Below are 10,041 nucleotides of genomic sequence, written 5' to 3' on the forward strand. Positions count from 1 at the left end.
CCTTGCGGCGATCAGCTAAGTGCTCCCAAATCCATTCAATAGGATCTCCAGCGGGTATCGCGAATTATCTACATATGTTTATTTACACGTTACACAAATATGTTACATAAATCATTGGTGGCCAACAGAAGGGGATACAGAATGAGGCTAAACCATCATTAGTTGTTGCACACGATAAAATAATCCAGAGAGTAAGGTAGTATACATTCGTTTCTCTTTCCGCGGCTGATTTCCTGGCTCTCGGCGAGCGCTGGTGCTCGCTTACAAGGTGCTCGCCTCGATATGTGGGATATTGTGTAGGCCGGAGTCGGGATTGGACCAGAAGTAGTAGGGGGCGCCCTGGCTGAAGCAGAACTTCATGTTGAGAGTCTCCCCGTGATCCACGTAGTACATGAGATAGAAGTTGCACATCTCGTCCTCGTTCGTGGGACTGTCATCAATACAGAGTTTGATTAGGAGCGGTGCTCGAGCTGCGTTTCAAATCACTGCCTACTTACCCTATTTTGGTAGTCCGATGGCGAGTGCTCTGCATAGTACACCTCACGGCGATCTTGTCCCCCTCGATTATGGGGTCCGTGTTGCTGGTGTTATAGAACATCTGGGGCGTGAGGGGATCTCTCTTGCCCAGCTGCAGCCACTCCTGTTCGCCTTCGCTGTTTGTCCTCACACGGTAGCCGGAAACCACCTTTCCCAGACCGTGGGTGTGCACCCGATACGCGAAAGGATGCAGGACCTTCTGCTCGTTCACCTCACAGGCGGTTTCCAGGTGCTCCGTCTTCATCGCCGGAATCTGTCCGTCTGTACCCAGCAGCAGAGTGCCAGCCAGCTTTTTACGACTGCCAGGATGGTAATGGTTATTTTGGGAATCACGTATTTATCAAGGCACTTACGGCTCTTCTGTGTAATCCAAGAACACCCCAGAATCATCAGTGGAGCCATCTGAAGAAAAGCACATATAAATTTCCTGATATTGAATGCAATCTTTTACTTACCTCTGAACTTGTCGATGTGCGCATAGTGAACTTGCAACACAAGGTACTTGATTGGCGAGTTCTTGCCCACCTTGAAGCCCACTCCCTCGGGCAGATTTAACTTTTGGGCGTCTCTGGCCCAAGCGTATACGATCTGTTGAGTGGTAAGTGTTAGTCCAGTAGATGCAAATTGTCTATTAGCACATTTGCCAATTAGTTAATGGAAAAATTCGATAAACAGGTTTAAAACACCTATTAAACTTTGCTGACTGCCAAGGATTGACTTATTGAAACTTGCCCAGTTGACTCCTAATTATTTGTGCATTTCGATCTTCATTCATATGTATACATCAATCGTTTTGAAATGTTACTATATATGAATTGGATTTTTGTGCCAATAACAAGACAAAATTTGACTTTAAAACTATCTTTCCGATTTTTTCCTTAAAATTTATAATTTGTCTATCAGAAAGCTGCCTAGTATGTCCGCTTCGATTTGCTGTAGATGCAACGAGAAGATTTGGCCACGGGCAGTTTGCAGCTTGGGCAAGACGTACCATCCGCACCACTTCACCTGCAAGGAGTGCGGCCTGGTGGTGGATCCTAAGCTGTTTTTCGCGGTGGAGGACGACGTGGTCTGCAGCGAGTGCTATCTGGACAAGCATGCCGCTCGGTGCTCCGCCTGCCGGACTCCGATCCTAGAGCGCGGCGTGGCTGCCGCGGAGCGCAAGTGGCACGAAAAGTGTTTCCGGTGCGTGAGCTGCAGCAAGTCGCTGGTCTCGGCGAGCTTCTTCGAAGTCAACGGATACCTGTTCTGCAAGGCGCATTTCCGGGAACTGTTTTCGTCCCGCTGCGCAGGCTGTGAGAAGCCAATCGATCGTAGAGCCGTGGTCGCGCTGAGCACCAAGTGGCATGCCAAGTGCTTTAAGTGCCACCTCTGCCGCAAAAGAATCAGCACCCGGGAATTTTGGATCGAGAACGGACAACCCATATGCGTAGCCTGCCAAACTGTAGTCTCAAATTCCAGAAATTTGTCGGCCCAATAAATGTGTGACATTTCCATACTTTTCATACCTGTGAATTGGAGTGGGGTCCGCAAGGACTGGCAGACTCTTCTTGGGAAGCTCGGTTCATCTCGCCACAGTTCCTGTGCGCAAAAATATGCATGTATTTACAAGTCTGAAAACATCACTTGCAACTTACCAGGTGGTCTTCGAGGTTCCGGGCTCTCCGCATCCGTAGAGCAGCATATGGTGGGCCGTGTTCATCGTGGCATTGGGATTGAAGCCAACTATTCAAGATAGAACGGTTAGTTTAAGTATTTAAGGAATGAATCTAATTCGAAAGGACGTACCAATATAGTAGGTCGTAGTTGGGTCGACCTTGATGGGCGTGCACAAGTACAGATCGGGCTATAAAAGTACACATATATATATTTGTTAGTTTTGTTAGAGAGAACAGGCATATAGTCAACAAGTATTATTCAAATTGTAGTATGGCCTTCAGTGGGCCGTTTGCCCTTTTCGACACCCTCGTAAAAACAAATTCGTATCTACGGCGCAGGTTCGAGAAGTGCAATCTACAGGTTTCGGTTTCAGGGCCTTACATGTGGGTGGCGAATCGTGTGTATTCGGGTATAACTGACCATATGGAAAAATTTTCACAGCACTCTTATGGGTTTTCCCCGCGCAGAGGATATGGGGAAAACCAGAGCCTATATGGAGGGACTTTTCTAATCTGATTGGGATTATACGCGCGCAGCTGCAGCTGGGCGAATCTGTTCATCCATATGGAGCGAACTCCATGGTGTACATGTATGGCGTTTTTCAGGAACCTGGACTTACGGTCTGGGGCGAAACGTTGGGCATCAGGAATGGAAACGAAGCCGTTGCGCCTGTTGCGGAGTTCGACTCGAGATTCTGTTGATAAAGGGAGTTTTGATAATCCCCCTCTTTTACAAGGCCGTCCACACTTATCACTCCGATAAGCAGGAGAAGCCCCAAGGAAGCGGCTACTTCGGATATGCGTGGCATTTTCACCGTATACGAACTATATTCGAGTGTGCACTGCACTGAATACTTTCTGGAAAACGAAAAAAAACCTTCCTGTTTGGAAGAACAATACGTTTTGTATTGCTCTCTCCGATATTTTTCCACACGTAGCTAGGCCCAGTTTATATATATGTAAATGCGTTCTAGGCAGCAATCGATACCCAGAGCCATTATATCGATGACGGCGCCAGGGCTGCAGGCTAACGGTTAGCTGTACATTCAAATATATATAACGGAAGTTCACTTGTTCGCAATAAAATATATAAATTAAATTGTTATCATCAACTATTTGAATACAGTGATTTAAAAAACACTTCAAGGCAAAAGGAAACCCCACAAAAGCCTGCCCAATTTAACGTGTCTGCGTCCCGTTCGACCCACTGGGGAATTCCCCTTTTCGCATGCGCCATTCAATTGATTTTCTACGAGCAGAGTTCCCAATGTTTACGGTGCGCTCATTTGGATGTAGCTGTAGGCCTCGAGTTGGAACCGCTGGGACTTGGAAAACATCCGACGCTTAAATGGAGGATCAGGGCGACGTGACCGACCAAGCCGCTGGTAAGCTGAGTAGTTCGAATGCACAGTGCTCCAGAAACCGATGTGCTAACGGTAAAACTATATAGATGTACACTCAAGAGCGGTACTAAAGAGCGGTACTAAATTATTTACAACAAATCGTGTAATTCCCAGATGACCCCATTATGGGCACCCAGAGTCAGAGTCGCCAAAACTCGTCCGGCATGCTGAACATGATGGACGCCAGCTCCTTCAGCATGCCGCCCCCCAATCTGCACTCCTCGAAGGTGATCAACCCGAACAAGGCGATATTCACCATCGATGCGAACACGGGGCAAATCTTTATAGTGAACAACAAGGCCTGCCAGCTGCTGGGCTACACGTCCCAGGAGCTGAGGAACAAGGGATTCTTCGATCTGCTCAACGGCAAGACGGAGAGCCACATCTCATCCTTGGCGGAGATGCAGATCGAAGGCGACGAGGGCCGGGTCGTCCTGCTAAGTGGAAAGGTCATCGAGATGAAGACCAAGTCGGGCGGCAAGATCCTGGTCTCGCTCTGGATCCGGCAGATCAGCACCGATGGCAGACACATAGCCGTCGCTGAGCCTGTAGAGAGGCACATATGCCACATCAGCACCGATAGATCTGGAGTCATAACATCCGTTGACTCCACCACGGCCACCATATTCTTTTATGAATCCATCGAAAGCGTGGTGGGTGTCAGCATTGTCACCCTTATCCCGTTTATAAAGCTGCCCGATCCGGATAGCCGTGAGATCCCTAAGAGCCTGCGGAAGCAGCGAGCCACTGGACGAACTACAGATAACGTAAAGTTTCCCCTGTGCTTGCTAATAGCCCTGGACGAGGATGCTTCCGCGGGGTACTCCCATTCGGGAAAAACAGGGCTAAACATCACCGTCTGGGTGTTCCAGAATCTCAGTGGCCTGATTGTGGTAGACGACATAGGCAACATACTGATGTGCAACCAGCCTTTCTCACTGCTAATGTTCGGATATGGTCAGGACAAGATAATGAACATGCATATATCGGCGATCCTACCCAATTTCGGGAAGGACTCCCGCGAGGAGAAGAGCCCGAATGTTTCGAACACCTCGATAACCAGCAACGACTGGGAGCCGGACACGGATCCCTTCGTCGTGGACAACGACTCCTCGCTGCAATCCTGCAAGAAGGGCTCTGCTAACAGGACGGCACCCAACAACGAACAGTCTTCGGTGGGCGATGCCCACCTAAGCTGCAATCTGGAGAACAGCAGTGGTCTATTCTGCGACCTCCGCCAGACAGATGATTGTACAATAGATGACATCCTAACACCTGTTAATGCCTCAAACAGTTTCCCCGCCGACGAGTTTGAGGCAGGATCGCAGTCGCAGGTAAATGAGTCGTCCCTTGACAAGGCGAAGTCCGCCTCCACGGAGACCTGTGATGCCTCCGGCAGCAATCCCGCCACCAGACTACTTAGTTCTATTAACGGAAGCTTTGTGGGGGAGGCTATCCACGCCGATGGCTCCGTCATAGAGGTAGTCTACTCCGTGCTCCTTCAGGTACTGCCCTGCTCCAACCGGGTGTACTGCATCTGGGTGTGCCGGAACCCCAGCACTCGGCTGGACGGCGAGAAGTACAACTATGCAAACCTAACGTCCACATTCAACAGCATGGCCAGCACTGTTGAGCAGTCCCTGGGCCAGGTGATAAAGACCACCGCTGCCCAGAACTCCAGCAGACCCAATTCTCTGTCCTTGGTGTCCAAGTACGAGGACGAATTGTACCTGGGTGACTACAGCAAATACTACACGTCCATCCGCCAGATCGGAAGAGGAGCCTATGGGTATGTGAACATGGCTTTTCGGAACACCGACCGCCTGCTGGTGATCACCAAGTTTATTCTCAAGGAGAAGCTCTGCTCTCAGTTTATGGTCAAGAGCCGCGACTGCAAGGAAGTTCCTATCGAAATCCACCTGCTGCAGACCCTGAACCACAAGAACATTGTGTCCGTTCTGGATGTTTTCGAAAACGATCTCTTCTACCAGCTGGTCATGGAGAAGCACGGATCGGGAATGGATCTGTGGACGTTCATAGAGCGGCGGCCCCTGATGGACGAAAAGCTGGGAAGCTACATTTTTCGGCAGGTGGCCGATGCCGTCAACTATCTGCACGAACAGAAGATACTGCATCGGGACATCAAGGACGAGAACATTATAATTGACCAGAATTTCACCATAAAGCTGATTGACTTCGGATCAGCGACCTTCATGGAGGAGGGCAAATTCTTCTCCACGTTCTACGGCACGACGGAGTACTGCAGTCCGGAGGTTCTGGCCGGAAACAGATACGTGGGTCCCGAGCTGGAGATTTGGGCCCTTGGTGTGACCCTTTACGTTCTGATGTTTTTCGAAAATCCATTCATCGATGTGGAGGAGACATTGAAGGCCGAGATCCAAATACCGAAAGCTGTGTCCGAGCAGTTGAGCCGTCTGCTGAGCTCCATGCTGAATAAGGATCCCAAGTACCGGTGCACCATGCACCAGTTAATCACAGATCCATGGCTCACCCAGGAGGTGAATCCCTCTACTTTCAGTTTCTCGTGGATAGTGCCGTGCAAGGCCCACGAGGCCAATCCGGATCTGTATTTTTCCGGCTACCTGTACTCCAGCACTTCGGTGCTGTCCACCATTTCACCGCAGGAGAGCTTCTCTCACATCGAGGAGTCCTCGATTGGTGGCAGCGATGACGCCAGATTGGCATCCCACAGGACCGGAAACAAGTGCGTCAATGAAGGTACGGAACTTCTTCGTCTGCTGCGTATTTGGTTTTAAAGAATCCCTTTGTCGTTCTAGCCAAACACAACAAAATGGACACCCTTTACGCGAAACAGTTCCAGTTAAACACCTCAGTGAGTAACCACGAGCTGAGGGTCTCGTTACCTGACTCCAGCCACCCAGAAATCGGCGGTTCAATATGCTCCTCAAAATCCGAGAACGATATATTCAAGAACAAGCTTCAGCCCTGCGTCTCCACTTATAACGTAGTTAGCCTGCACGACGTGAGCACGAAACCCAAGATGATGGATCTGAAATGAAGTTCTACATCCGTTGTACATGTGTAAATCGAATCTGAGCATACTGTCATATGTAAATAGCAACATTTGTGAAAGGACAATTAAGTATTGGAGCGGAAAAGCATGTAGATGAATAAATCAATTTAATTGTTATTATACAGCGTTTTGATGGCGGCGTTCTCACCTTTCATCGCTCGAAGCCAAATTAAATAAACCACACTCCGCTCTAGCGCAACAAATAACTGAATAACACTTTAATAGCTTCGTATGGAATCGTCACGATTTAACAACTTTCTATACACATACATAGAGAAAAGTAAGCGTTCAACTAAATATCATTATGGATTCTTGTGCGACTTGATTGACTGAGGTCAACAGCCCCACCAGATCGTACAATCACGTGGTCATATATGAACGTGAGGGTATCAAACGGCGGGATTTGGAATGCTATGCCTGCCAACCATTACAATTATCCAGGTTTCAATGGCTCCTAAGTTTAAACAGCTCGCAAACTTTTTACAAATGTATATATATATACTGTAAGCGTAAGCCCGCTGCAAAATGGTTCTAAAATATCGTATCGGTGTTGTCGTATTTGCGGTCCCAATATCCCCCGCTGTATAGCCAATCGTCGGTCTTTGTATGTGGGTTAGTTGCGTATTTAAACCACCTGCAATGGGTATAGGCGCAATGAGCAATCCACCGGATGAATGAAATCAGACTTTCTTACCTGGGGGACACGTCATCGCTATTGGTGGACTTTCTTTGTTTTCGTGTGTGCCTTTGTTTCTCCTCGAGACGGGTCTTCTCCTTGGAGGCACCATCCAAGTTACCTTCCTCTAGGTGTAATATATCAGGTCGCAGTCGCGAATCGGTAGGGCATAGTGTCAGCGGTGGTTTCATGTTCCTATTCATGGCGTTAAGCTGCAGCGCAAACTGCGTAAACTGGTAGTACTGCAATGTAGGAGTTAGACTGCAGATTAGACTGCGATTCAGGGTTTCTGGGGAGATGTCCCACCTCGTTACAGTTGGAAGGTCTGGGCTTACAGCTCCACAGGGTCGTCGAGTCGGGAATGTCAAGTGAGTACGCGGAGTCACTCTTCGGGATGTCGCCTTCCTGCTCCATGGGTGGATAGCTATCGCTCTGAAATGTAACAATTTTTGAGATACTCATCGCGGGTAACTCAAGAAAGTCTTACACTTACGTCTTGAATGGAGAGGCTGCGAAATGAGTTCAGCTTAAAACTATTCAATTTCGAGAACATCTTCTTTGGAGTTCCGTTCGGGGAGCCATCGTAGTCATCGTTCTTCCTGGTTCCCTGCTTCAAAAACTGGACGTAGGACTCGGCAGAGCAGCATTTAATGAACTCGGTCCATTTGCCATAGAGGAAGTATAGGTTGGTTTCACTAAGATTGATTTGAGTATCGGATTAGCATTTTGGCGAATTTGCTTGAAGTGTTATTTACCTGGCATCCTTCACAAATCCCTCTACTCGGTGCAAGTTTTTGGCTGCAGATCCGGCGGACTTGAAGTTGAGACTAGCCACATGGCCAGTGGCGTGGTTAGTGATCTCCATCTTTCCGTACTGCTCAATCCACAGCCTGCCCACGATTATGTTGTGTACACAGCAATTGACATTAGTCCAACTGTAGCTCTCGTTCCATCTGGAAAAACACCGAGGTAAGTGTATATTTTTGTAAAACGTATAGAGGGATACCTACTTTGGAAACTCGACGGTCACAGTTCCCTTCGGATTCACCTCAACACTCTTGCCCCAAAACTTGATTTTTGGGCTAATCGTGCCGTGGAACTTGAAGTCCTTGGATTCTGCGTGGAATGCAGACACTGGAGGATGGTGGGAGACCTGCTCGCAGACGATTCGGTAGTCGCCCCTCTGCAGCTCGTATGTTTCACCAAGAAGGGGATTGAAAGGTTTTCCCAGGCGCTCCCAGTTGGAGGCTAATGCTGATACGGCAAAAGCTGAAAGATAATGTTTAGTAAGAACATTTCGCACACAAATGTATTATAAATGAACTGAGGAAGATAAAACATTCACTTTTGGTTAAGATGTATGCATATTTCGAGATGTATCCATAATCCATAGATGATCCATTACCACAGACAATACGTATTGCAGGAGCAATAGCCTTATCGTTTAGTGGTCAATAAAGGAACCATAACCAGCGAGTACCAGTCTATGGGGCATATAAACTATTATAGGTATAGACAGTCTATAACAATTTGAGCATCGCGTTGAGGAATCGGTGGACATTTGGAACAACGCCTATCAATTACAGGTGGTTTGATAAGCCCTAACCTTTGATAACACTCACCCGCCACGAATTTCATCCGGTCTGCCGGGTGTTCTTGCTGAGCTGCTTCGGTGAGCAGTTGTGCGTACTCCATATACTCGCAGAGCCTCTGGAGGAAGCTCAGTGGTTCGTTCAGCATGACCGGCATGGTGATTTTGCTCAGGTCCTTGCCGATGCAATTCTTCAGAATGGCCCAGATGCTGACCACCTTGCGGGAAATCATCGGGGCCGGAAGCTCAGTTCTGTGGGTGATAAGATATGGCGCGGATGAGTAATGTCAACCGGAAAAATTTGAACTACGCACCTTTCCACATGCTCTGCGTAGTCGCCCTCTGCCATCTTGGGTGTGGAAGCAGGTGCAGCTTTAAGCGACTGGAATCAGATTGTTATAGCGCGTCGCTGTGGGTTAATTGATTGCTAGTTGACCCTCTGCTGTGGAGACCAATAGATTTACGCACGGAAAGACATGTGAGTGGAATTGCGGTGATGCGGGCCAACGGTGGGCCAGTCCGAAATCTAAGCAGGATTAGACTCTAAAGGTGAGATAAGCCGATAAGTTTGGCTGTGGGAGTGGGTACACACACACGGGCAATTCATACCTTTTACTCGTTCTCTACGTTTTCGATTTCGATTGATTGTAATCTTGTGACCAGGGCTCGTCACTCATTGATTTTTCTGCTGCAAATGAACGCTGGACTTGTGGGTTGCGTATGTGAGTGCGCTGAGATCTGCTTTGTTTCGTCTCACATCGTGCCGAACTGAGTTCCTATTGAGCTAATTGAGGTGTTTGCGTGTTGTACCTAGCGCGTACTCTATAATATAAGCTGTGCACGAAAATTTAATCAATAGTGATAAGAAAGCTTTCGCCAGCTTTCCGAGAGCGAGCTTTCGCAGCTTTCGCTGAATCGATTTGTGTTTACTCTCGTCGACTAACGGGTCTGTGTGGGTGTTTACCGTTTGGTGGTATACAAAAATATGTATGTTGAACCAAATTAATAAATAATTGATTGAACTAAAATAAAAAAAATAAAATAAGCAACTATCGTTGCAACTGAAGTCACAAGAACGCTTACTTTAAGTATAATGTTTCAGTCTAACGATTAAATGCAAG

General features: G+C 47.9%; 4 protein-coding genes across 5 annotated transcripts; 2 read left to right on the top strand and 2 right to left on the bottom strand.

Moving 5' to 3' along the window:
* Window positions 1–55: 55 nt before the first annotated feature.
* Window positions 56–3,157, bottom strand: LOC6615827 (peptidylglycine alpha-hydroxylating monooxygenase). Its single transcript, XM_002040161.2, has 8 exons — window positions 2,816–3,157; window positions 2,326–2,383; window positions 2,175–2,262; window positions 2,046–2,118; window positions 993–1,125; window positions 891–939; window positions 498–836; window positions 56–430 (listed from the first exon to the last, which is right to left on the bottom strand). Exons 1-8 carry the CDS (start codon window positions 3,002–3,004, stop codon window positions 262–264), a joined length of 1,098 nt encoding a protein of 365 aa, XP_002040197.1. The 5' UTR covers window positions 3,005–3,157; the 3' UTR covers window positions 56–261.
* LOC6615828 (paxillin) lies at window positions 1,334–2,020 on the top strand. Its single transcript, XM_002040162.2, has one exon. It carries the CDS (start codon window positions 1,454–1,456, stop codon window positions 2,015–2,017), a length of 564 nt encoding a protein of 187 aa, XP_002040198.1. The 5' UTR covers window positions 1,334–1,453; the 3' UTR covers window positions 2,018–2,020.
* Window positions 3,158–3,239: 82 nt separating the features above from the next.
* On the top strand, window positions 3,240–6,770 carry LOC6615829 (PAS domain-containing serine/threonine-protein kinase). The gene is made up of 3 exons (XM_002040163.2): window positions 3,240–3,580; window positions 3,713–6,337; window positions 6,397–6,770. The coding sequence occupies exons 1-3, from the start codon at window positions 3,544–3,546 to the stop codon at window positions 6,636–6,638; spliced, it is 2,904 nt and encodes a 967-aa protein (XP_002040199.1). The 5' UTR covers window positions 3,240–3,543; the 3' UTR covers window positions 6,639–6,770.
* Window positions 6,771–6,856: 86 nt separating this feature from the next.
* LOC6615830 (oxysterol-binding protein-related protein 2) lies at window positions 6,857–9,727 on the bottom strand. Of its 2 annotated transcripts, none has more exons than XM_002040164.2 (9): window positions 9,530–9,727; window positions 9,235–9,446; window positions 8,952–9,172; window positions 8,340–8,598; window positions 8,085–8,282; window positions 7,823–8,024; window positions 7,636–7,761; window positions 7,348–7,571; window positions 6,857–7,287 (listed from the first exon to the last, which is right to left on the bottom strand). In XM_002040164.2, exons 2-9 carry the CDS (start codon window positions 9,267–9,269, stop codon window positions 7,185–7,187), a joined length of 1,368 nt encoding a protein of 455 aa, XP_002040200.1. In that variant the 5' UTR covers window positions 9,270–9,446; window positions 9,530–9,727; the 3' UTR covers window positions 6,857–7,184. The 2 variants fall into 2 exon arrangements, with proteins under 2 accessions (XP_002040200.1, XP_032571224.1); XM_032715333.1 differs by having other exon boundaries at window positions 9,235–9,463.
* Between the last annotated feature and the right edge of the window lie 314 nt (window positions 9,728–10,041).

The sequence above is a fragment of the Drosophila sechellia genome, chromosome 2R (genome assembly GCF_004382195.2).
Source record: "Drosophila sechellia strain sech25 chromosome 2R, ASM438219v1, whole genome shotgun sequence".
Taxonomy (NCBI): domain Eukaryota; kingdom Metazoa; phylum Arthropoda; class Insecta; order Diptera; family Drosophilidae; genus Drosophila; species Drosophila sechellia.